Consider the following 27,381-nt stretch of genomic DNA (forward strand, 5'->3'; position numbering starts at 1 on the left):
CGCCAGAATATTACCCCCAATCCCGTGATTTTTTATCTTGAGCAATAATCTTTTGTGTGGCACCTTGTCAAATGCCTTTTGGAAGTCTAAATACACTACGTCCACTGGTTCCCCTTTATCCACCCTGTATGTTACTTCCTCAAAAAACTCAAGCAAATTTGTTAAACATGACTTCCCCTTCATGAAACCATGCTGAGTTTGCCCTATTAAATTATGTTTATCCAAATGTCCCGTTACTGTCTCCTTAATAATGGACTCTAACATTTTACCAACCACAGATGTTAGGCTAACAGGTCTATAGTTTCCAGCCTTCTGCCTACTACCCTTTTTAAATAAGGGTGTTACATTAGCAGTTTTCCAATCTGCCGGGACCTTTGCTGAGTCCAGTGAGTTTTGGAAAATTATTACCAATGCATCCACAATCCCTACCACTACTTCCCTCAAGACCCTGGGATGCAAGCCATCAGGTCCAGGGGATTTATCCGCCTTGAGTCCCATTATTTTACCAAGTACCACTTCCTTAGTGATTTTAATTGTATTTAGTTCCTCCCCCCCTAGAGCCCCCTGTTTGTCCAGTGTTGGGATATTCTTAGTGTCCTCTACTGTAAAGACTGATACAAAATAATTGTTCAGTGCTTTTGCCATCTCCATGTTTCCCACCATTAATTTCCCGGTCTCATCCTCTAAGGGACCAACATTTACTTTAGCCACCCTTTTTCTTTTTATATAACTATAGAAACTTTTACTGTCTGTTTTTATATTTTTTGCTAATTTACTTTCATAATCTATCTTCCCTTTCTTAATCAATCTTTTTGTTATTTTTTGCTGTCTTTTAAAGACTTCCCAATCTTCCATCCTCCCACTAGATTTGGCTACCTTATATGCCCTTGTTTTTAGTCGGATACTATCCTTAATTACTTTACTTAGCCACGGATGGCTATCTTTTCTTTTACACTCTTTTTTCCTCAGTGGAATATATATTTTTTGGAAGTTGTAAAATAACTCCTTAAATGTACACCACTGGTCATGTACCGTCTTACCCTTTAATCTATTTTCCCAGTCCACTCTAATTAATTCCGCTCTCATACCTTCATAGTCTCCTTTATTCAAGCTCAGCACGCTTGTTTGAGATCCAACCTTCTCACCCTCTAATTGAATATGGAACTCAACCATGTTATGGTCACTCATTCCAAGGGGATCCTTTACTAGGACATTTTTAATTAATCCTGTCTCATTACACAGGACCAAATCTAAGGTTGCTTGCCCCCTGGTCGGTTCAGTTACATACTGCTCAAGAAACCCATCCCTAATACACTCAATGAACTCTTCCTCAAGGCTGCTCTGCCCAATTTGATTTGTCCAGTTAATATGATAATTAAAATCCCCCATAATTATAGCTGTTCCCTTATTACAAGCCTCAACTATTTCCTGATTAATACTCCGTCCAACAGAGTTGCAACTGTTCGGAGGCCTATAGACTACACCCACTAGTGTTTTTTTCCCCTTATTATTCCTTACCTCCACCCAAACTGTTTCACTATCCTGCTCCTTTGACCCAATATCATTTCTCTGTATTATAGTGATTCCTTCCTTTATTAACATAGCCACCCCACCTCCTCTCCCTTCCTGCCTGTCCTTCCTGATTGTTAAATAACCTGGTATGTTTAATTCCCAGTCATGGTCACCCTGCAGCCATGTTTCTGTAATGGCCACAAGATCATACCCATATGTCATTATTTGTGCCGTTAACTCATTCATTTTGTTACGAATGCTACGTGCATTCAGATAAAGAACTTTCAAATATGTTTTGTAACACTTAGTTCCTGTTTTTTCCCTTTTTAGTACTTTACTTTTTACTCCATACCTTCTGTCCCTTCCTGACACATTCTGTTTTTTAATTCCCCCACTGCTACCTAAGTCTATGACCTTCTCTGTTGTCCCTGGCGCTGTGAGGCAACAGTGCTAACCACTATGCCACCGTGCTGCCCAATTATTCATAGATCTAATGTGAGGCCCTTGCTATTATATTTGCAGTGAAAAAAATTCACATGTACCTATTCGGACGTTGATTTTTTCTGTAAGCTGATCATAAGTCTTTGGCTTTCATATTCTCTGAAAATCGGGGAATACTTGTTTCAAAGATGGGCTATTCAATTATCAGCATAACATCAAGTTTAAACCATCAAAATTGATGGCTAATGCAGATTTTTTTATCCCATCTATATCAGATCCGCTTATTGCCAAAGATTTGACAATGAAGGAACTGTTTACTGAGCAGCTGAACTCACTTCCAATCACAGTAGTTGACATACACAATGCTACAGTGCATGACCCTGAACTGTCCTGTGTTACCCAGCGTTATGTACGTGGTGAATGACTGGCTTAATGTTGAAGTTTTACCAGAACTACAAATATACGGTAGATATTGAGATGAATTGTCGATCAAAAATGGGTGTTTGCTGTGCAGATTTCATGCTGTTACTCTATCTAAATTCCAAAACCATATAATCCAGGAATTACATGTCAGTCATCCAGGTATATAGTAAGAAGAAAAGGATTAGCTAGAATGCACATGTGGTGGCCTTCCCTAGATGGCAATCTAGAGATGCTGTTGATGAGTGTCAAGCCTGTTAAATCAACATACCTGTAAATCCTGCGGAACTACTACTTGGAAACGGCCAACAAAGCCATGGCGATGTATTCATGTTGATTTCGCCGAGCTGAAGAAGCAGAAATGTTATTTATTTTGGATTCTCATTCTAAATGGCTTGAAGTGGTTTCAATAGATGCAGTGGTGACGATTGATGTGTTACAGTATTTGTTTGCCTGATATGGACTTCCTGTAGAACTGGTCTCTGACAATGGAACACCTTTTCAATCAGATGATTTTTCCCAATTTTTGAATAGGAATGGTGTGTCTCATATTACTTCTCCACCCAGACACCCAAAATCAAATGGTGAAATTGAGAGGGTTGCACATTCAAAACTTCACTAAAGAAGATCCTGGCACTATGCATCAGAAATTAGCTGTATTTCTCTTGAGTTATCATACAATGCCTTATACCATTACACGTATGACACCTTCCGAGTTATTCACTGGAAGAAAGTTACATACTTGTTTTGATATTTTTAAACGTGACTTGGAAACATCAGTGTCAAGAAGAAAACTTTGTAACGCTGGATCGCCAACTTTGAAGCAATACTGCATGGGAGAAAGAGTATTATGTCTTGATTTATGTGGGAATGTGAAAAAATGGAGTGTTGATGGTGTTGAACAGAAGATTGGAGCTGTTATCGTTTTAGTTTTGGTGGATAGTTTGCTGTGGAAACATCATAAGTATTAATTACAAGAATTGTATCGAATTACTGCCTATGATGTGGTATGACCAAATGACAACGTGAAGTGTGACCTATCACCTTGCCTAATCCACCTAGGTAAGTAGCTGTTATGACTTGTCAAACAGTTTCAGATGTTTCGCTTATTCCCATGCATAATGAACCAACCAACCCTGGATGTTGTTCGTACTTCTGATTCTGGTGTGAACTCTCCAGGACGGTCTTCAATCAAAGTTGTGAAAACCAACAGTGTTGAAAGGAACCTGCGAAGTTACCATCTACGGCTCCTATTATTAATCTCAGCTCATCCACGGTCAAACCTACTCAGAGATATGCTTAAAGGTCAAGGAAACCTCCAAATTGTTTGGACTTGTAGATAGTTACAAGTGTACTGGTTTTCATTATGGTTCTAGTGTTAACATAACCTATCTTTCCTGTCTATTGCCAGGAGAGTGCTATGGGTTTTTCTTAAATCACTTTAGTGTATGATGTAATTGCTGAATTTCTTCACTTAATGTTTTTAGCTGTTAATCAGGCTCATTCTTGGAGATGGTTATTGTCACCTTGAAATTCTGAGGGGAAAAAGTTGTACTTGCATATTGTGTAATTGAATACTAGAGGGCCCCTGATGGGAGAAAGCATACTGGAGCAATTACACGCCAGGGTCTCCTTTCATACTAAATGTTATACCCTGAAAGAATGTTCCAGAGTTTGAAATAAAAGCAACCATTACATTACCACACCAATTGAACATAATGTCCTCATCCTCCCTCTCCCTTCACCTCATCCACTACCCTCCTCTTCCCCTCCTCCTTTCGTCTCCATCTGTGGCTATTATCAATGGTGACTGGCCTGCTACGCTTTACAAAGTGCTTAAAACCGTTATGGCTAGTGGACATCATGGAGTTGTATGAATTGATGTTTTAAAAAAAATGAAATTTAAACAATATAGCCATCGACTGGGACACTCAAAGTCAATCCAATGGGAAAAAAAGCTAGTAACAGTATGGTGACCATGAAACTACTGGATTGTCATAAAAACTCATCAGTTCACTAATGTCCTTTAAGGAAGGAAATCTGCTGTCCTTACCTGGTCTGGCCTATATGTGACTCCAGACCCACAGCAATGTGGTTGACTCTTAACTCTGAAATGGCCCAGCAAACCACTCAATTGTACCAACCGCTACGAAAGACAATAATAAGAATAAAACTGGACGGACCACCTGGCATCGACCTAGACACTGGCTTCGGACATGACCCAGCTCAGTCAGCCCTGCAAAGTCCTCCTCACTAACATCTGGGGACTTGTGCCAAAATTGGGAGAGCTGTCCCACAGACAAGTCAAACAACAACCTGATCTTGTCATACTCACACAATTATACCTTTCAGCCAACATCCCAGACTCCTCCATCACCATCCCTGGGTATGTACTGTCCCACCGGCAGGACAGACCCACCAGAGATGGTGGCACAGTCGTATACAGTTGGGAGGGAGAAGTCATGGGAGTTGTCAACATTGACTCCGGACCCCATGAAGTCTCATGGCTTCAGGTCAAGCATGGGTAAGGAACCCTCCTTCTGATTACAACCTACTGCCCTCCCTCAGCTGATGAATCAGTACTCCTCCATGTTGAACACCACTTGGAAGAGTCACTGAGAGTAGCAAGGGCACAGGATGTACTCTGGGTGGGGGACCTCAATGTCCATCACCAAGAGTGGCTCAGTAGCACCACTACTGACCGAGCTGGCCAAGTCCTTAAGGACATAGCTGCTCGACTGGGCCTGCGGCAGGTGGTGCGAGAACCAACATGAGGGAAATAGAACTACTAAACTGTAATAGTAACAGGGTTTCTAAGCTCAATGTCAAATGTAATATAGCAGCATTGCTCCTTGGTGGGTGAGGGAAAATGAATTAGTTCCAATATATGCTCGAGTTTTTGTAGTTGTGGGTTCAGGCAGGTGTCACATGGGTCATTTTTGCCCACTGTCAATGTGTCAACGTCAAGTAAGTCATTAGTTGTGTCACTCACAATATGATTCACCCAAAACAATGTACTGCATTTTCCCCAAGTGTGGAAGGTATTAAACATACAATGTAGGCGATCAATTGGTATGTAATACAGTATTCAGCAGTAAGTAGGCAAACATTGTTTTTTTTAAACTCTTTCCTCCACTTTCATAAGATATAAACCCGTGAGATATGTTACTATATTAACATCGAACTGTAGAACGTGTTGTTCCAAATTCGAGGTCATTTTTACAGAACAACTTAAGTGAGATTAAGGTTTTGATGGATATCTAAATGTAAACAAAAAAAAGTTTTAAAAGTAGTTGCATATTAAAAATGGTATTAAGGTACTATTTTTGTTGCAAACAGCACACCATGCGATTTTTCACATTAAGAAAGCCCTATTCATTTAAACGATAGCAAAATACTGCAGATGCTGGAAATCCGAAAAGACAACAGAAAATGCTGGAAAAACTCAGCAGGCCAGGCAACATCCGTGGAGAGAAAATAGAGTCGACGTTTCGGGTAAACCCTTTGTCAAGATTGAAGAAGCACAGGAAATGAAATAGATTAAAAGGCCAGGCTGGGGGCTGGGAGAGAACAAAAGAGAAGTGAAGAGGCATTAAGAGGTATTCAAAATGAGACGAGCTGGTGATCGGACTAGTGGAGACAAAAGACGGCTCTAGATTAGGTGTGAAATGCGCTGGCAAGATGAGAGACAGTTGCCATGTGGGAGGAAAAAAAAGGGGGGGAAAGGGCCAAAACAAAGATGTGGATAAAAAATATAAGTAAAAATGTAATAGGGGCCGAGGTTATGATCTGAAATTGTTGAACTCGATATTGAGTCCGGAAGGCTGTAAATTGTCTAGAATTTCACACATTTCACACCTAATCTGAGCCGTCTTTTGTCTCCACTAATCCTATCACCATCTCGTCTCGTTTTGAATACCTCTTAATGTCTCTTCACTTCTTTTGTTCTCTCCCACCCCCGCCTTTCGATGTATTTCGTTTCCTTTCCAGTTTTGAAAAAGGGTTAGACCCGAAACGTCGACTCTAATTTCTCTCCACGGATGTTGCCTGGCCTGCTGAGTTTCTCCAGCATTTTCTGTTATTTCGGATTTCCAGCATCTGCAGTATTTTGCTATCGTAATCGGAAGATGAGGTGCAGTTCCTCGATTCATTTAAAGTTTGGTCAGAGACCAGCGCATCACCTCCTCGCAACGGCTCAGAAAATTCCAGCAACACAGAGGCTCTGACTCATTCAACCGCTTTCCGCATCGCTCCGCCCCGCGCCGCTGATTGGTCGGTTGTGTGCTGACGTGCGACGGGGAACGCCAGGTGTCGAGGCTTGCCATTGGCTGGCTCCGCTGACAATCAGCGCGGTGCCTTGGCCAGGGTTCGAGATGCTTCTGGAACTTTAATTGGGCGAAGTGGAGGCGCGGTATAAAGAGCGGCCCGCCGCCTTTCTCAGCCCGCAGAGCGAGCCAAGGTACGTGTGTTTATATCGTTACCTCGGCGCGCCAGAGTCCTGAGGAAAAGCCGTCAAGGTAAAAAGTTTAACTAATATTCGAAGGTGTCAATGATCGGGATAAATGATGGCCAGGGCTGCTGAAGATATTTCTGATTTATTTTTTTAATATTTGTGAGAAGTAATGAAACTGTTAATTAATTTTAATATAATTGCTTCCAATCGTCAAGCCGATTTACCGACGGGGGTTAACAGTGCAAGAATATTCTGGAAGGATTTTTTTTTTTTAATTTGTTTCACGCAGTTCCCGATTAATAACGAACAATCTCTGGGCGTTAACGAAGAGGCTGGGCTTTCCGCCGACGGTTTCTCGGTTCATTGTCAGGCGGCGTTGAGCCTTCTGGTAACCCCGAGACTTTTCTAGAAGCTTGTTTTGGTGGGTGGAGTATCCCCGGCTTGCGCTCGTGGAGTTATCCGGCTACCATTAACAACGGTGATCTCCCCCACCCCCCCCCACCTCCGGTTTTAAATGAATGGTGATCGCTTATTATTTCCTTCACTCGGTGTGTTTTTTTTTACTTTATCAGTTTTTTTTTCATGTTACCAAATATTTTTTTTAAACCACAGATGCCTGAAGAAACTCCGACAGCGATGCAGGACATGCCAATGGAGGAAGAAACTGAGACCTTCGCCTTTCAGGCGGAAATCGCTCAATTAATGTCCTTGATCATCAATACATTTTATTCCAACAAAGAGATTTTTCTGAGAGAGCTCATTTCCAATTCCTCTGATGTAAGTCATTTTCAAGTGACTTCTTAGCCATATTTAACGTCCAAAAAAAAATCCAATTTCACACCCTCAATAAAGTCTGTTTTGTATGAGATGCTGGTGGTGGGGCAGAAGTCTACCTGCCTGTTGAAGGAAATTCATGTACCTTCCAAGGAAGGCTGTGCTGACAATAGCCGATTCTAACACTACACTCTAATACATACTCCAAATATAACATTAAAAACAAAATTATCAATAGCCGGTTCTGCAGTATCTGAAATTGTGGGGGTGGGGGGGGGGGAGTTGAAATACAAGTTAATGTTTTGGGTGTGATCTTTTGTTAAACTTGCTAAAGGAATGGTGCTGAAGCTTTTTAGCAATGACCAAGGAGGAAGGGGGAAAAAACAAGTAAAAATTACAAGTACAAAAGTGCCAACTACCATTATTGAGAAGCCACTAAATACCTGGTATTTCATTTTTGAAAACTGGAGAAGCTTGGCTCAGCCACTGAGGTGAGTCAGTCCAGCTGTGCTGACCAAGGAACTCCCAAGTTTTCCTAAAGCTGTTTATTTGTGCTTTTAGTTTGACTTTTGGGAGCTTTGAGATGACTTCTAATGGTTTTTCCTGCTAAATCTGACTCTTCATGGGAGAAGATTTGTGGGGGTCAGTTTTTCATGGATTCAAGTTGCTGTTGGGATAACTGGTTAGATTTAGCCATGCATAAACTAGTCTCAGACTGAACTAATACAGTTCCAACATAAATGTGGTGGTTTAACTGCAACCACATTGCTATTGATACTGAACTGGACATGGCCTATACAAACACTGGCATATGAGTGTCCACGACCTGGTGCACCGACTGTCCTGTCTTGGCATGGTGTAACTTGCATATTTTCTTCTCTTCCCTTACACCCCCCCCCCCCTTTCTAGGATAAACCTTGAGCCTATTTAGGGGAAAACCTCTGGGGCACTTGCTCTGATCCCTGATGACAGTTGAGCAAGCTAAATGAACTCAGTAACCGACTGGCCTCCAGTGGTCCATCTACCTTGCTGTATGTAGGGGGAAAAAGGCACTACTTAAAGCCCTTTACATCACTGGGATGTTCCAAAGGCTTTATAACTAAAATACTTTTGAAACCTGGGCAAATTTGGCTGCCAAATGTGTGCACAAGCTCCATAAACAACAATGAGGTGAATGACCAGATAATCTGTATTTGGTGTTGGTTGAGGGATAAATGTTCTCTGGGGTACAGGACAATTTTGCAGCTGATCTTTGAATAGTGCCATGGGATTGTTTCCGTCCATCCAAGAACAGATGGGCTCTTGGTTTGTCTCATCTGGGAAAAATTCTTCCTGAGTGCTGATTTGTTAATTTGAATGCTTGCTGCAAATCTGCACTTGCTGCATATGCTGGCAACTTATTTAAGGCTAATGATGCAAAAAGTGCCCCTTTTTTTTATATATATATTAAAAAAAAAAAAAAAAATTATTGGGATATGGGTGTTACTAGCAAGACCAGCACTTATTGCCCATCCCTAGTTGTCCTTAAGGTGGTGGGCTGCCTTTGAACTGCTGCAGCCCATGTGGTGAAGGTTCTCTATCTCTATGTATATGTAGGAAGTTTCAGGATTTTGACCCAGTGATGGAGGGCATATGTCCCCCTCAGGATGGTGTTCCCATGCACTTGCTGCCAGTGTCCTTCTAAGTGGTCGTGGGTTTGTCTGGTGCTGTCAAAGAAGCCTTGGCAGGTTGTAGATAATACACATTGCATTTGGTATTGGATGAAGTGGCTGTTTAAGTTGGTGCCAATCAAGCTGACTGTCTTAGCCTGGATGGTGTTGACCTTACAGGGTAGATGCAGGGAGGATGTTTCCTTTGGTTGGGGAGTCTAGAACCAGGGGGTCACAGTCTCTGAATAAGGGGTTGGCCATTTTAGGACTGAGATGAGGAGAAATGTCTTCACTCAGGGTGGTGAATCTTTGGAATTCTCTACCCCAGAGGGCTGTGGAGGCTCAGTCATTGAGTATATTCAAGACAGATCGATAGTTTTTTTTTCAATATTAAGGGATATGGGGATAGTTCAGGAAGGTGGAGTTGAAGTAGATCATTAGCCATGATCTTATTGAATGGCCTACTCTTCCTATTTCGTGTGTTGCAGCTGCTCCCATCCAGGCAAGTCGAGAATATGCCATCACCCTCCTAACTTGTGCTTTGTAGGTGGTGGAGAGGCTTTGGGACGTTCATAAGTGAGCCACTTGCTGCAGAATACCCAGCCTTTGACCTGCTCTAGTAGCAACGGCACTTGCATGGCTGGTCCAGTAGAGTTTATGGTCAATGGTGATCCCCAAGATGATTGGCTATTTGGCAATAGTAATGCCATTAAATGTCAAGGGAGGAGGTCCTTGTGTGGCACATCTCTATGCTTTTGTAACTTACTGTAACCTATCTAATGCAAATGTCGTATCCATGTGGACAGTCTTAAGCCATTTTTAAAGACCGTAATCATATTTCAACCAAAGTTTATGCCCAGCTCTCAACACGACCTACTATCTAGTGGTCCTGCTCAACCTCTTCAGGCCATCAATGGTCCCCCTCAAATAAATGGGCAAATCTTGAGTCAGCAATGAGAGTTAACAGCTTTGTAGTTAAAATATTAGTCCCCATGGTGATTGTAGTTGCCTTTGCATAAGCTACCTCCATGCAGCCAGACTGTTTTCCATTGAACATGAAACTTCTATACCGAATGTGTAACTTTTTTTTAAAGCTAATTTAACCCAAGACGGACAGGGGGTAACTGAACCATGAACAAACACACTACTTTGGGAGATGTAGCAGTGGGAATGTTATGTGGCTATTGCTTTTCACAATAGCCTTGTGACTCTAGTCACTGACCCTTTAATGAATCATAACCAAGGCTTTTTCCCTATTGCATCTGTGTCTGTAGTCTCTTAATTCACACTAGTTCCTTGACTGTCTGCAATACATTTTATCCAGATTATTGATAAAGATGTAGAACAAAAGCCATGACAGATTCTGTAGGATTCTGCTTGTGACCAGACCCTCTTCTGTTAACTACCTTCTATCTATCTAACCCAATCTAATATCTGCTTGCCAGGCCCACAAGACGCCACCTTGTTTAGTAGCCTTTTGTGTAGCTGTCAAGGTTTTTTGACTGTTCTACCACCATTCACCAACTTAACTTGCCCAAAAAATGAACCCTTTTTCAACATTATCTTGCAGTGCATCTCTAGTAATCTCTTCTAGCAACTTGTCCATAACTGAATTTAAACAGGCTTGTAGATCCCCAATTCTGACTTCATGCCCTCTTTAAACATAGGCCTTTTCCCAGTGCATGGGAACAATCCCAGACTCGTGAGCTATTAAATGTGTATGAGCAAATTGATTGCACAACACTGCCCTCATTTCTTTGATCACCATAAGGCGAATACAGTTAGTCAGCAGCCCAATCTGTTTTATGAAGTTTAATTCTAGTGAGGACTGTATATGCATTAACTTTGTTGTAGACTTGGCATCCTGTTCATCAGTGTAGACTGATGTAAAGGCACCATTTAAACCTGTCATATCCTGGGATAACTACTGGCAGAATCCTTTAGTGGCCCTTTACAGTCCTTTTTAATGGGATCTTTTACATACTATAGTGGCCAATAGATGGGTTTCTCCTGGTTACCTGCTGCAGAAAATACTACAAACTACAATTTTGCCTTTTCTGGTTATAGTCGAGACATACTTTTGAGTCTTGGAATTGGTAAGCCTGACAATTTAATGTGTCTGGTGAACCACTACTTTTGCAGCTCAGTGTTGGCAACATTGAAGCCATCTGGAAATTATGCACCCTGAATCCAAACCCCTTCCTGAATGCTTGCTTGAGTTTGCCCAATGGTATGCAACCGAGATCTACTAGATCCTGCACTGAGTCTGCCTAGATTATGTGCATTAGTCTCTGGAGTGGGACTTGGAATCCACAACCTTCTGACTCTGAGGCAAGAGTGCTACCGCTGAACTACAGCTGACAATCTAGGTTAGCACTACAGTGCAGTATTGAAGGTGTGCTGCATTGTCCGAGTTGTTTTCTTTTGGGTCAGCTGTTTGAGGCTCTTTGTTCAAGTGCAGGAAAAAGATCCTAAAGTGGCACTCTAAGAAGAGCAGGGAGTTCTCTTTGCCTACCTCACTCAACCAACATTGCCAAAAATAGATTAGTCATTTCATTTGCTGCTTGTAGAATCTTGCTGTGTGGCTATTTTATGGATATGGACATTTATTGCCCATCTCTAGCTGACTGAGAAGGTGGTGGTGAGCCATATTGAACTGCTGCAGCCTATGTGGTGAAGCTACTCCCACAGTGCTGTTGAGTAGGGAGTTCCAGGATTTTGACCAGTGATGAAGGGACAGTGTATATGTCCAAGTCAGGATGGAGTGTTGCTGGAGGTGAGTGTTCCTATGCTGTTGCCCATATCCTTCTAGATGGTGGAGGTCATGGGTTTGGGAGGTGCTGTCAAAATAAATACACTCAGATCTACATTCAGCATGTAATTTTGGAGATTGAAGACCCAGTGTGTGGGGGGGGCGGTGATGGGGAATGATGCCAACTTGCATTTCTTTAAAATGAAAAGCTAATATTTCTCTTTCCTCTCTATATACACAAGATAGATTTTAAAGTCACTGTCGCAGTAGATCAGAAAAGACAAATCTTTCACTGGCATACATGGAACGTTTCTGCATCTGTGGGCCATATTTCTCTTGGATGCACATTGATCATCTGCAAGTCATTCTCTGGACTTGGGACAATCTTAATTGGCAAGCAAGTTACTTGCAATTCCCAAGTTTCTTATACTGCCAACTTAATGAAAATGCATTTCTGTAGCTCCTCTTAATCCTCGACACTCAAAGCACTTCACAGCCAATGAATACTTTTGAAATGTAGTCACTGTTAGTTGGGCAAATGTGGCAGTCAATTGGACCAGCTACACATGCTGTGGCTACCAGAGCAGGTCAGAGGGTAGGTATTCTGCCACGAGTAGCTCACCTTCTGACTTCTCAAAGCGTCTCCACGACCTACAAGGCACAAGTCAAGAGTGATGGAAAATTCTCCTTGCCTGGATGGGTGCAGCTTCAACAGCAATCATGAAGTTTGACACCATCCAGGTCAAAGTCATCCTTCCACCACTGGCGCACCGTGGCTGCAGTGTGTCCTATCTACACTGCAGCAACTTGCCAATGCTACTTTGGCAGTAGTGTACCTCCCAAACCGTGACCTCCACCACCTAGAAGGAGCAGCTGGTGCACAGGTATAGCATCACCTCTAGGTCATACACCATTCTAACGTGGACATGCATCGCTATTCCTTCATCACTAGGTTAAAGTCCTGGAACTTCCTACCTAATGGCATTGAGAGTACCTTAACCACACTGACTGCAGTGGTTAAAGAAATCCTGCCAAGACCTCGCGGGCAACTCGGGATGGGCAATAAATGGCAGCTGTGACATATCCCAAAAATAGGGGGTGGAACTTCTGTTCTGCCCCAACAATGTGTCTTAACCCCATCTCCGAAAGCCTTGTGCTGCACCAGTGCAACATTTCTCATATCTGCCATCCTGTTTTGCTGAATGAGATTGCAGATTAGGGATGGAATGCTCTGGAGCCCATGTCTAATAGGTACTGGATTGAGACTGCCCAAATTTTTCATTTAAGGATGCTCGCAATGAGTAGCAGAGGATGATTGGTCTGAGTTAAATTTGAACCCAGGTCCCACAGATGGAAAACCACTTGATTCATGTTTGGTTTCAAACATAAGCATACCATCTGGATGGCTATCTTTTATGTAGAGGTTGAGCTACTTTTTCTTAGTTTCTTTTTAGTGAATATTTGAAAAAGATTGGAGAACTTAATCATGAGCCTGGAATTGCATAGTTATTGAATTGATTTCTTTCTTCCTTATTACTTTCCTTCCTGCCCCAAAGCAAAAGTCAAAACTTCTACAGTTAAGTAATTCTGTTTTATTTTTAAAGGCTCTTGATAGAATTCGCTATGAAAGTTTAACTGATCCATGCAAGCTGGATTCTGGCAAAGAACTGAAGATTGACATTGTTCCAAATCAAAAGGAGCACAGTTTGACTGTCCAGGATACTGGTATTGGGATGACCAAAGCTGACCTCATTAACAACCTAGGTACCATTGCCAAGTCTGGAACAAAAGCCTTCATGGAGGCCTTGCAGGCTGGTGCAGACATCTCAATGATTGGGCAGTTTGGTGTTGGTTTCTATTCTGCTTATCTAATTGCAGAAAAAGTAACTGTCATCACTAAGCACAATGATGATGATCAGTATGTATGGGAATCATCTGCTGGAGGATCTTTCACAGTGAGACTAGACCATGGTAAGTAATCATATGTAGATTGGTAATCAAAGTATAGGCTCAAATCTGAGTTCAAGCTCTAAATTGTTCTAAGGTATTTAACTCATTCTATGCTTAAATGTCTAGCATGCTACAACTTTGTATTTGAAAAAAAAATGGAATGGGGTATTGCATAATCGCCAATATTGTGTAGCAATCTTTGTAGTAAATATGACATTTTAATCCATCTGGAAGAAGCAATTTTAAAATTTATTTTGGAAGTGTCCAATATGGAAATGTCTTTGCAGATGCAGAAGCTTGGTTTGTATAATGGGGCTAATTATGCACACGTATAAGTGTCTGCTTTCATTTGGTTTTTTTTTCAAAGGTGAAGCGATTGGTCGTGGGACTAAAGTAACCTTGCACTTGAAAGAAGATCAAATGGAATATGTAGAAGAAAAGAGGGTCAAAGAAATTGTGAAGAAGCACTCTCAGTTCATTGGCTACCCTATCACTTTATTTGTAAGTCTTTTCTTGAATTAAAACTGAGTATTGTGCATTGCTAGTGATTTTGATGGTCAGTGACACTTGAATATTTTTCTAAATAGTCTTAAGATTCCCTAGAAATAGTGGATGATTTTTGTTGATTTTTAAACAGGTGGAAAAGGAGCGAGATAAGGAGATCAGTGATGATGAAGGCGAAGGAGAAGAAAAAGAAAAGAAAGAGGATGATGCTACAGAGGAAGACAAACCAAAAATTGAAGATGTTGGCTCAGATGAAGAGGAGGATGAAAAGAAAGAAGGTGACAAGAAAAAGAAGAAAACCAAGGAGAAATATATAGATCAGGAGGAACTGAACAAGACCAAACCTATTTGGACAAGGAATCCTGAAGACATTACCAATGAAGAATACGGAGAATTCTACAAGAGTCTGACAAATGATTGGGAGGAACATTTGGCAGTAAAAGTAAGTTCAGTATTGTACACTTAAGCAACTCCAATATGCTACAGTATATTTAATGATGAACTGGCAAGTTGTATTGACCACTAATTGCTTATGCAACAAAAACTAATCTCAAATATTTGTACAGCATTTTTCTGTTGAAGGCCAGCTGGAGTTTAGAGCATTACTCTTCGCTCCAAGACGAGCACCATTTGACTTGTTTGAAAACAGAAAGAAGAAAAACAACATTAAGCTGTATGTACGCAGAGTCTTCATTATGGATAATTGTGAAGAGCTCATTCCAGAATATCTCAGTATGTATTTATTTAGGCAAGAAAAACTAACACAAATGTGTTTACATACTTTTGTGTCTAATTTGTTTTAATACCTTTAAACTACAATAATTTTAATAGGATTTAACTTAATTATGCCAAAATCACTTTTTTTTCCCAAGATTTTATTAAGGGCGTAGTGGATTCGGAGGATCTGCCACTTAACATTTCCCGTGAGATGTTGCAGCAGAGTAAGATTCTAAAAGTTATTCGTAAAAATCTGGTTAAGAAATGCCTGGAGCTCTTCACAGAATTGTCTGAGGACAAAGAAAACTACAAGAAGCTATATGAACAGTTTTCCAAAAACCTCAAGGTAAACATGGAGTTAATGAGGGGAAATTGATTTTTTTTCTTGCCTGTATTTGCAATAACTTTGTATTGATCAATGGAGCTGGGGGGTAATTCTACCTTGATTTGATACATCTCTACAACTGTTAACTGAATTTTGGTCTGGTAGTTGCAGTGTAAGTTTATTCCAGACACTTATTTTATAGACCTAAACAGGGCTTCCTCTGCTTCCCCTTTTTTATTCTTTCTCTTTCCCCCCCCCCCCCCCCCCCCCCCCTCCATGGAAAAAGAGCTTCATCCACTGGGAGTGGGGGAGAATGCCCATGGGTTTTTTTTGTATGCTGCCAGCAGGTAGGATCCATCAATCAGAAAATTGATACTAGTCCATTGTTCATATTTTCTGCATCGCATCTTTTGTTGGATGAACTTTTGTATTTGTAGCTGAACAAACATACAAATCTAAAAATCAAACCATTAGGAACATGGGAATTGCTACATGAAAAAACACATGGTCCATCTCATTTGCCTTCTATCATCCTAGTAGTCGAATGACACCATGATAATGGGGTTGTTGACTAATGGCAATCTTATCAATTAATTTACAACAGACCCAGACAGTGAGGGAAACCCTAGTGGTGGGAAGCTTTGGAAACCATATGTTCAAGGTCACCTGTTAGGATGCTACACTTACCATCTCAAAACTAGCAAGATGTACCAATCAAATCAGTGAATATTTTTCAAAATCCTGCCGGCCATTGCCCTACCTTAGTAACTCATTTTCAGTTAGTAAGATATTAAACACATTTTACAATCATTGAACTTTTCAGAGGCTTTGTCTGAAGCCAAAAGCTAGAATTTTGACTTGTTGTTTTAGAGGGACTATTCTTGGGCTTTGGCTTTTTTACATTTTTTTTTTTAATTCTGGGGCTCCATTTTAGAGGTGCTATTGCAATTGTTTTGTAGAAGCACTTGTATATTACCTCATTGTGCTTGTTAATGCATGCTACTGTTCAGTTTGTACACAAATCAGCATGATATTTATTCTTTGACAATCACTTTCAGCAAATGTACTTTCTCTTGCTGCACTAGTTTATGCATGACAGCAGGCAGTTGCATGAAGGACTGTTTTTTGTGATCAGATGTCTGTCCCTAGTTGTGCTGAATAACCAACTTTTTTCTCCTTTCTTTCTTTCTCCTCCACCTCGCGCCCCCCCCCCCCCCACCCAAAGCTTGGAATCCACGAGGACTCTCAGAACCGCAATAAGCTTTCTGAGTTGCTCAGATACCATACTTCAGTAACTGGTGACGAAATGGTATCCCTCAAAGATTATGTCTCCCGTATGAAAGACAACCAGAAACACATTTATTACATAACTGGTATGTAAAGTGTAGACATGACAAACATGGCTTCTGAAATGAGTATTATACATACATGTATAGTCATTTTGAATTGTTTTTTAAAATCTAGGTGAAACTAAGGATCAAGTAGCCAACTCTGCTTTTGTGGAACAGCTAAGAAAACATGGATTGGAGGTGATCTACATGACTGAGCCAATTGATGAATACTGTGTGCAGCAGCTGAAAGAATTTGATGGGAAAACTTTGGTCTCTGTAACTAAGGAGGGCTTGGAGCTCCCAGAAGATGAAGGGGAAAAAAAGAAGCAGGAGGAAAAGAAGGCGAATTATGAGAATCTGTGCAAGGTTATGAAAGACATCTTGGAAAAGAAAATTGAGAAAGTATGTTTAATTTGTGGATAATAGAATATAATTGCATAAAATACAAGTACTGTATGATGAATAATAGTTTTTATCCCTTTTTCCTACTGATCATCACACTTTTTGCTCTTTTTTGGATGGAAATAGCTGACTTTAACAACATTTTGATTTGTATAGTTAAAGCTGAAGATCCTCCCAATTCCTATTTTCTGCAGTCAAAGAACACTTATGAAGTTTCAATTTCAATTTTATTGGTCACATAACTAAATACAAGAAGTGTAATCTAGTCAGTGAAATGCTTTTTTCTTGACGAGCCGAGAGCAGCAAGAACACTTAGCTGCCTGGTACGCACGGAGCTTGCAAGGACGGCAGCCATCTTCATCGGCACATCACAAAAAAACACATACCGACATATACACGCATACATACTTTAATTAAATATAAATAAAGCAGACATAAAATAAATAAGACATAAAGACAGCACATACTTTTTTTTACATTATTGCTTGTTCATTGTAATTTCTACAGTAATTACATTAATATTTCTACCCAGGCTTCTAGAATAATCTCTGGTTACAGGGTGGCTGCACTGGGAGAGCAATGTGAGGAACTCAACTTTGATAAAATTAATTTTATCAATTTATTAAGTGCCAATGTTTCCATCTTGGTCTCTCTCTCTCTCGATGTTTCCTCTATCTTTATCGATGTTTCCTCTCAGTTTTTCTCGATGTTTCCCCTCGGTTTCTTCCACACACCTGGCCTGCACATTACCCCTGGCTGTCCAACTTGGCGTCCTGGTAACCGGGTTCCGCTCCAGCTCTCGTCTTTCAAACTGTCACTGTTAAAAGAGGAAGGAATCACTAATCGAGAAATGATATTGGGTCAAAAGATCAGGATAATGAAACCGTTTGGGTGGAGGTAAGGAATAATAAGGGGGGGAAAAACACTAGCGGGCGTAGTCTATAGGCCTCCGAACAGTTGCAGCTCTGTTGGACGGAGTATCAATCAGGAAATAGTTGAGGCTTGTAATAAGGGAACATCTATAATTATGGGGGATTTTAACTATCATATTAATTGGACAAATCAAATTGGGCAGGGCTGCCTTGAGGATGAGTTCATTGAGTGTATTAGGGATGGGTTTCTTGAGCAGTATGTAACTGAACCGACCAGGGGGCAAGCAACCTTAGATCTGGTCCTGTGTAACGAGACAGGATTAATTAAAAATGTCCTAGTAAAGGATCCCCTTGGAATGAGTGACCATAACATGGTTGAATTCCATATTCAATTTGAGGGTGAGAAGGTTGGATTTCAAACAAGCGTGCTAAGCTTGAATAAAGGAGACTATGAAGGTATGAGAGCGGAATTGAGTAGAGTGGATTGGGAAAATAGATTAAAGGGTAAGACGATACATGATCAGTGGTGTACATTTAAGGAGTTATTTTACAACTTCCAAAAAAATATATATTCCACTGAGGAAAAGGGTGTAAAAGAAAAGACAGCCATCCGTGGCTAAGTAAAGAAATTAAGGATAGTATTCGACTAAAAACAAGGGCATATAAGGTAGCCAAATCTAGTGGGAGGATAGAGGATTGGGAAAACTTTAAAAGACAGCAAAAAATAACAAAGATTGATTAAGAAAGGGAAGATAGATTATGAAAGTAAATTAGCAAAAAATATAAACAGATAGTAAGAGTTTTTATAGTTATATAAAAAGAAAAAGGGTGGCTAAAGTAAATGTTCATCCCTTAGAGGATGAGACCAGGAAATTAATGGTGGGAAATATGGAGATGGCAAAAACACTGAATATTTTGTATCCGTCTTTACAGTAGAGGACACTAAGAATATCCCAACACTGGACAAACAGGGGGCTATAGGGGGGGGAGGAGCTAAACACGATCAAAATCACTAAGGAAGTGGTACTTGGTAAAATAATGGGACTCAAGGTGGATAAATCACCTGGACCTGATGGCTTGCATCCTAGGGTCTTGAGGAAGTGGCGGTAGGGATTGTGGATGCATTGGTAATTTTCCAAAACTCCCTGGACTCGGCAAAGGTCCCGGCAGACTGGAAAACTGCAATGTAACGCCCTTATTTAAAAAGGGCAGTAGACAAGGCTGGAAACTATAGACCGGTTAGCCTAACATCTGTGGTAGGTAAAATTTTGAGTCCATTATTAAGGAGACAGTAACAGGACATTTGGATAATCATAATTTAATAGGACAAAGTCAGCATGGTTTTATGAAGGGGAAGTCATGTTTGACAAATTTGCTGGAGTTCTTTGAGGAAGTAACATATATAGGGTGGATAAAGGGGAACCAGTGGACATAGTGTATTTAGACTTCCAAAAGGCATTTGACAAGGTGCCACACAAGATTATTGCTTAAGATAAAAAATCACAGGATTGGGGGTAATATTCTGGCATGGATAGAGGATTGGCTATCTCACAGAAGGCAGAGAGTTGGGATAAATGGTTCATTCTCAGACTGGCAATCAGTAACTAGTGGTGTTCCGCAGGGGTCAGTGCTGGGTCCCCAACTCTTTACAATCTATAGCGATTTGGAGGAGGGGACTGAGTGTAACATATCAAAGTTTGCAGATTATACTAAGATGGGGGAGGACATAAAAAACCTGCAAGGGGACATAGACAGGCTAAGTAAGTGGGCAGAGATTTGGCAGATGGAATACAATACTGGAAAGTGAGGTGTTATGCACTTTGGCAGGAAAAATCGTAGAGCAAATTATTATCTTAATGGCAAGAAACTGGAAAGTACTGAAGTACAAAGGGATCTGGGGGTCCTGGTGCACGAAACTCAAAAGGTTAGTATGCAGGTGCAGCAAGTGATTAAGAAGGCCAATGGAATGTTGGCTTTCATTGCTAGGGGGATAGAATATAAAAATAGGGAGGTATTGCTTCAGTTGTACAAGGTATTGGTGAGACCGCACCTGGAATACTGCATACAGTTTTGGTGTCCATACTTAAGAAAAGACATACTTGCTCTCGAGTCAGTACAAAGAAGGTTCACTCGGTTAATCCTGGGGATGAGGGGATGGACATATGAGGAGAGGTTGAGTAGATTGGGACTCTACTCATTGGAGTTCAGAAGAATGAGAGGCGATCTTATTGAAACATATAAGATTGTGAAGGGGTTGGATGTGGGGAGGATGTTCCCGATGGGTGAAACTAGAACTAGGGGGCATAGTCTTAGAATAAGTGGTTGCTCTTTCAAAACTGAGATGAGGAGGAACTACTTCACTCGGAGGGTGGTAGGTCCATGGAATATGCTGCCCCAAAAAGCTGTAGAAGCTACATCATTACATAATTTTAAAACAGAAATACAGTTTCCTAGAAGTAAAGGGAATTAAGGGTTACGGGGAGCGGGTAGGAATTTGGATATGAGTCTAGGTTCGGATCGGACATGGCCCTGTGGGTGGAGGAGCGGGCCCAGGGGCCGTGTAGCCTGATCCTGCTCCTATTTCGTGTGTCTAATTCTGTTAGATTCAGGAGATGGTTCTGTGATAGTAGATTGGTGGTTAGGATCAGATCAGCCATGATCTTATTGAATGGTGGAGCAGGCTCAAGGGGCCGATTGGCCTACTCCTGCTCCTATTTCTTATGTTCTCTCGACCTTCAAACTGTCTCTCCAGCTCTCGACCTTCAAACTGTCTCTCCAGCTCTCAACCTTCAAACTTCTCGATCAGTAGAAACCCAATGGATCTCCTTATTAACATGCATCTGTCAATCTGTATACAGTGTTTTTCTTCTATATTTGGGTTGAATAGGCCAATTTCTATTGAGTTGCTAGATGGTATTCAATACAATAGTGAATTCAATTTGAAGGGAGTTTAACATGGAAGATAGGAGTAGGCCATTCGGCCCCTCGAGCCTGCTCTGCCATTCAATGAGATCATGGCTGATCATCCAAATTCAGTACCCTGTCCCTGCTTTCTCCCCATATCCCTTGATCCCTTTAGCCTTAAGAAATATATCCAACTCTTGAATATATTTAATGAACTGGCCTCCACTGCCCTGTGTGGCAGAGAATTCCACAGGTTCACCACTCTCTGGGTGAAGAAATTCCTCCTCATTTCAGTCCTAAATGGCTTACCCCTTATCCTTAGACTATGACCCCTGGTTCTGGACTCCCTAGCCATCAGAAACATCCCTCCTGCATCTAGTCTATCCAGGCCTGACAGAATTTTATAGGTTTCGATGAGATCCCCTCTCAATCTTCTAAACTCCAGTGAGTATAAGCCCAATCGACACAATCTCTCCTCATACGTCATTCCTGCCATCCCAGGTATCAGCCTGGTGAATTTTCGCTGCACTCCTTCCATGGCAAGAACATCCTTCCTCAGATAAGGTGACCAAAACTGCACACAATACTCAAGATGTGGTCTCACCAAGGCCCTGTACAACTGCAGCAAGAAACGTAAGGCATGCAGATTTTCTTCCTGTAAGCTGATGCACTATTAACAAAAATGCCATTAGTGTTGTCGCTATGTGCTAGTAGATATGGGACAGAATCTTGTCAAAATTGTCACTTTTTTAAACAAAAGCACTACAGAACCTCAATCTTTTTGGAGACTTGCAAAAATAAAATCTCTAACAGATGCATGCCTGACACACACCTGCTTGTTTTTGGATGCTTTATCTCTACAGCACTGATACCGTTCTATTGGTGCTGTCAGCCCCCCCGATATCTCTTCCAAGTAGCTATTCTTTGGTCAGTGCCTCAGTAAATATTGGGCGATTTGGCAATGGTAGGAGTTGAAGCCAAGCTTTGTTCTTGCCTGTTTGTATAAAATTTCTAAAATGGGTCACCAAATAAGAGCAATCTTTAATATCAAATTGGAAACTATATGCAAGATTTTGTATACTAATATACTACCTTTTATCTTTAAATGTCCACAACTGCAGCATTTTTCTGACAGATCTTGAATGGTTAGTATTGAATGGACTAGTGCATTTTTGAACATGGAAATGTAGTGAACAGTGAGGAGGATAGCAACAAGACTTCAGGAGGACATAGACTGGTGAAATGGGCAACCACATGGCAGATGAATCACTTTACACTTGTGTTAAATTTCATTTGGTAGGAAGAATGAGGCAGTATGAACTAAATGGTACAATTTTTAAAGGGGTGCAGGAACGGAGACTGGGTGGGGTGGTTGGTGTATATACATATAAGTCTTTGAAGGTGGCAGGACAAGTTGAGAAGGCTGTTAGACATATGAGATCCTTGGCTTTATGAATGGAGTTTTTTTTTTAAAAAAGCAAGTAAGTTGTGCTAACTAGTTAGGCCCCAGCTGAAGTATTGTAACCATTTCTGAGCACCACACTTTAGGAAGGATGTCAAGGCCTTGGAGAGAGTGCAGAGGAGATTTGCTAGAATGGTACCAGGGATAAAAGACTTCAGTTATGTGGAGAGACTTGAGCGTGGGGTTGTTCTCCTTGGAGCAAAGAAGGTTAAGGTGTGATTTGATAGAGATGTTCAAAATCCTGAAGGGTTTTGATAGAGTAAAAAAGAGAAACTGTTTGCAGTGGCTGTAGCGTTGGTAACCAGAGGACACAGATTAAAGGTGATTGACAAAAGAACCAGAGGCGACAGCACGATGTTCTGATCTGGAATGCACTTACTGAAAGGGTGGCGGAAGCAGATTCAATCATTTTCAAAAGGAAATTGGATAAATACTAGAAGGATAACAATTTGCAGAGCTATTGAGCAGGGGAGTGGGACTCGTAGCTCTTTCAGAGAGCCCACAATGGACCGAATGGCCTCCTGTGCTGTATCATTCTGATTTTATGACTTCTGTTGTAAATGCACTGGAAAATTACCTTGTAACTTTTTTATATTCAGTATCTTTATTTTTTCCCCAGGTAACCGTTTCCAATCGCTTAGTTGCTTCTCCATGTTGCATTGTAACCAGTACTTATGGGTGGACTGCCAACATGGAAAGAATCATGAAGGCACAGGCACTTCGCGATAACTCGACAATGGGTTACATGGCAGCTAAGAAACACTTGGAGATCAATCCTGATCACCCAATCATTGAAACACTGAGGCAGAAAGCCAAAGCTGACAAAAATGACAAGTCAGTGAAGGATCTAGTCATTCTTCTTTTTGAGACGGCACTGCTGTCCTCTGGCTTTTCATTGGAAGATCCACAGACTCATGCTAATCGCATCTACAGGATGATCAAACTTGGTCTTGGTAAGTATCTTGACTAAATGTGCTTGCTTTCTGTGGGCAATAGTTTGTGAAGATTCTGAACGCTTTTATTTAAAACATCTGCAAACACTACTTTTGCAGAATTCTAATTTGATTTTCTTTCCTATATTGCATAAAGAAAATGTTTTAAGAACATTTGCAGTGTAGAAAGTTCAATGTTCAACATGGTTTCCAGGATCTGACTCTTAAGATAGCTCTAATACAAAGAATATTGTTTTTGCTGTTCTCCTCCCCCCCCCCCCCCCCCCCCACCAAATCTAGGCCATTTGGCAACAGTATTTTTTTTTTCCCTTTAGCTGCCATTGATTTTGCTAAGTTTTCAATAAATCTTGGATAATGCAAAAAGAAAATATACCAGTACGCTGTGACCGTTGGCTGTCTTTCTATAGGTATTGACGAGGACGATCCTGTCCTGGAGGATGCAGGCCCAACAAATGCAGAAGAGATGCCACCATTAGAAGGTGATGATGATACATCGCGAATGGAAGAAGTTGACTGAACAAACCACAGCTTGTACTAATCCACTTTACTCTTCTCTGAAAGGCTGTTGCAGTCATGGAGTTTAAAAAAACTAGTAATAGACACAGCTGTAACAGTATCACACTTCTGTGAAGCACAGTTGATGCTGAGTTTTTCTGTAAACTTGTTCAGTCCCAGTAAACTACTGCAAGTTAACAACTTTGCATATGTTGCAAAATAAAAAAGTTTAAATCATTACTGTGTTTTTCTGAAGGTACTGTACCATGCTTCCTGTTAACTAGTACTTAAAGTTAATTACAAAGAATTATTCCTCATTCCCATGTTTCACTTACTGCTACAAATATTAAGTATCTAATTATCCCATGAGGATCACTGATTATTCAGTGTGGATCTCCAGGCATCCTATTATGTTGTACATTTCATAGCTTTCATGATTTGTGAAGATTTTGTTTCTTGAATAAAATGACTCTGAAGTCTGAGTATGAAAATACTGAGGTAATTTGGGAGCACCTGCTAGATGGAAGTGTGGGCCAAAGATGGGGCAACACTTTTCTAACCACACCAACTTCTAGTCTAGTAATGCTACATACCAGGAGAGAAACCCTGCAACCTTTTACCCTTGTCAATAAGCATTTTAGTCCTCCAAGGCCATTCTCATGGTGCGACATGCCCCATTTATCCTTGGCCAGAGGCCAAAAATGGGAAGAGACGTGTGATGACCTTGAGCTGGGTTAACAGCAGTGTTAAAATAACACGAGGGTGGGGGAAAACCAGGTTTTCCTTTGGAAGCCTAACTTGTCACCCTTTGCTAATTTTAGGGGTTTAACTGGGTAACAATACAAGGCTGTGTCAGAGGTGGCTGTCTTTACCCACCTTTTTAAAGGGTTTAGAGCTAATTGAGTGTTGGTGATCTTTCAAATTGCGTTTTGTGAAATAAGGACACAAATATACATTGTTCTATGCATAATGCTGAATTGAGATGGAATTTGAGGAGCACTATATGCTAAATCACTTATGGGGCAGGATCTGTTCTTTAGGTACCACTTTATTTCTCCCATCTTCATATTCTCCAAAGATGAGAGCAGGGTTAAAGGATTGGCTTTGAATTTTCTCTTTCTGTAATTTGGGTTTCCATGGGAGATCCAAACACAATAGTGACTTTGGTGCTTGTATATTCTTTGAGTACTAGGTGCCTTAGAGTCTGCTTTCTGACTGTCAGATAGTAGATTTAGTGGATCTATACACTAGCCAAGATTTTTCCTCCCCTTTTTATGTGGGTTGGAAACAACCTTGTTAATTTTTCCAACACTTGTCCTGTTTTGGAACACCTATACAGGCTATCCAATCTGGAAAAAAGTTTTCAGTCAGCCATAGGCTGACTCACTAGTTTGCCGTATTCAAGAACATTTATATAGTGCCTTTTAATGTAGGACAATGTCCCAAGGTGCTTCATAGGAGCGAAAGACAAAAATTGACACCAAGCCAAATAAATAAAACAAGTGACACAAAGCTTGAGGATCAGCCAAATATGGGACATATATGCTGGAAAAACCTAAATCCCTACTGAAAAGCCAAAACTGATGCATGGTGATGGAAACCTATTTGCAAGGAACACCAGATCTCAATCATAGTGATTTATTATCCAGCTGCTGTGCATCTCCTACTGATGGTATACTGATCTGGATAACACTAGCCAGATCACCATGTTGCTGCAGTACTGGGATATTTTGGACACATTTGACAAGGTTATAGGCTAAAGGATTTGCTTTCTTGGCGTTGAATTTTCATGGGACTCAAGTGAAGAACTATGTTGAACTGTTTTCACATTGAATAACTACAGGTCTCATTAGATGGAGATAAGATGGTGGTGTCCATTTCATACAACCCTTTGTGGGGCTGAGGACTAGTTTTTCAGGACAATCTGAAGATCGATAGACTGGACTTACTGATTGGACTGTAGAAACTTGCTTAGTGGTTTTATTAAAGATGTTCTGGTACAGTTTTGCAGTACCCAAAAGTATAGGTGAATTTTTTAATTCCTAGATAGTGTTGAATATTTGGTTTTTTGTTCGAAAGCTAAGGATAGTTAACCCTTCACAACCTGCGTTTATGAGGCACTGCTTGTATTACTCAGATGCTATTGCTTCACAAGTGGAGATGGGCACTAGGCAGGACAATGAGCGAAGAGGGGCAGACTGAAGAAACTTGTAAAAAGATTTTTCTAGGAAGCTTTGAAGGTAGGAGTAATAGAGAATTTGTAAAAACGTCTGATGAAGTTGTAGTTTAGGAATTACGTAATGGGGTAGGGGATGTAATGTTTCAGCAGTGGAAGAATATGGTCTTGGGAATCTATTGGGGTTTAATATATATATTGGTGCTAATGGGACCCAAAATGTATAATTGCAGTTTTGCCAATATTCATCTGAAGGGTATTTCAATGTGTCCAGCACTTGATGGTAGAGATGCAAGTAGGATGTGTAATTACAGCTTTGTAATTGGTGAACAGGTGCAGTTGAGTATCATTAGACATGTGGAAGCTGACCTTGTGCTTGTGGATAGTGAATAAAAGGGAACCAAGGATGGGGTTCTGAGACATTACCAGTGATGCCCTTATAGGCACAGGAGAAGAAACCATTTGAGAAGATCTAATGACTCCAATGGGAGAGGTAGGTATGAGTGGAACCACAAGAAAGTGGTACTGTAAAGATGGATCATGGAAGAGAATAGTGGTCAGCAATGGTGGCAGGAAAGGTAAGGATAGTGATCCATGGAAGAAGTAACACTGGATGCCATTCTTGACTTTGACCAGGGTGATCTTGCAGCTGTGGACTCATTTTTAAATTCAATTGGAAGGACTCGAGTGAAGATTTAAGATTCATGAGTATGTAATTAGGTGGCAATGATATGCCAAAGGACTTGGAAGAGAAAGGGTAGCTTAGAGATGGGATGGTGATTTTGAAAATAAGCTTGAGTGTGGCTTTTTAAGAAGGGAGTAATGGCAGTTTTAAAAAGGGAATGGTCTCAAAGTAGAGAGCAGTTAATGTCATCAAGAATCTGGACAAAAATGGAAGTTGGGTAGTTAGGAACTGGGTCGGGGGTGGGTATTGGAGCAACAGATCATGGATTTGATGGAGATGAATATTATGTGGTTGGGAGATAGGAATAGTGGGAAATACAGGACTGGAAAAAACTGCAGCCCATCTGGCTAGTCCCATTCAGCCATCCAACTCCCTTTAAATTTCTCCACACTATCTGTTTCCCTTGGCAGTTCATTCTACACTCTGCATATGCATAAAGAAGTTAAATGTGTATTTTCACTCAAGGTTAAGCCTGTGCCCCCGGTCCTAATGTTTGTGGCAATCTCCGGCCTATTACCAAGTTTGAATTTATCCCCTTAAGAATCTAGAATAGTATCTCCCCTAAATCTCTTGAGAGTAATAAATTCCAGGCTCCTCAACCTCC

The 27,381-nt window shown here is 40.8% G+C and overlaps 1 protein-coding gene across 3 annotated transcripts; it reads left to right on the forward strand.

Annotated features, from left to right (window-relative positions):
• The first annotated feature begins 6,710 nt into the window (after window positions 1-6,710).
• LOC147109229 (heat shock protein HSP 90-alpha) lies at window positions 6,711-24,398 on the forward strand. Of its 3 annotated transcripts, none has more exons than XM_086002963.1 (11): window positions 6,711-6,832; window positions 7,439-7,603; window positions 13,606-13,972; window positions 14,319-14,452; window positions 14,589-14,897; window positions 15,022-15,187; window positions 15,328-15,518; window positions 16,723-16,870; window positions 16,962-17,230; window positions 23,088-23,421; window positions 23,829-24,398. In XM_086002963.1, the coding sequence occupies exons 2-11, from the start codon at window positions 7,439-7,441 to the stop codon at window positions 23,936-23,938; spliced, it is 2,193 nt and encodes a 730-aa protein (XP_085859089.1). In that variant the 5' UTR covers window positions 6,711-6,832; the 3' UTR covers window positions 23,939-24,398. The 3 variants fall into 3 exon arrangements, with proteins under 3 accessions (XP_085859089.1, XP_085859088.1, XP_085859090.1); XM_086002962.1 differs by having other exon boundaries at window positions 6,752-6,890; XM_086002964.1 differs by lacking the exons at window positions 6,711-6,832; window positions 7,439-7,603 and adding an exon at window positions 11,904-12,025.
• Window positions 24,399-27,381: the final 2,983 nt, after the last annotated feature.

The sequence above is a fragment of the Somniosus microcephalus genome, chromosome 12, assembly GCF_052327205.1.
Source record: "Somniosus microcephalus isolate GS21.2 chromosome 12, FLI_Smic_1.0, whole genome shotgun sequence".
In the NCBI taxonomy this organism is placed as follows: domain Eukaryota; kingdom Metazoa; phylum Chordata; class Chondrichthyes; order Squaliformes; family Somniosidae; genus Somniosus; species Somniosus microcephalus.

Bases quoted from the DNA above. Each gene is read 5' to 3' on its own strand.
- LOC147109229 (XM_086002963.1), top strand. From the start codon at position 7,439: ATGCCTGAAGAAACTCCGACAGCGATGCAGGACATGCCAATGGAGGAA. The intron at 15,519-16,722 runs GTAAACATGGAG...CCCCACCCAAAG, and splicing joins AGTTTTCCAAAAACCTCAAG to CTTGGAATCCACGAGGACTC. The intron at 23,422-23,828 runs GTAAGTATCTTG...GTCTTTCTATAG, and splicing joins GATGATCAAACTTGGTCTTG to GTATTGACGAGGACGATCCT.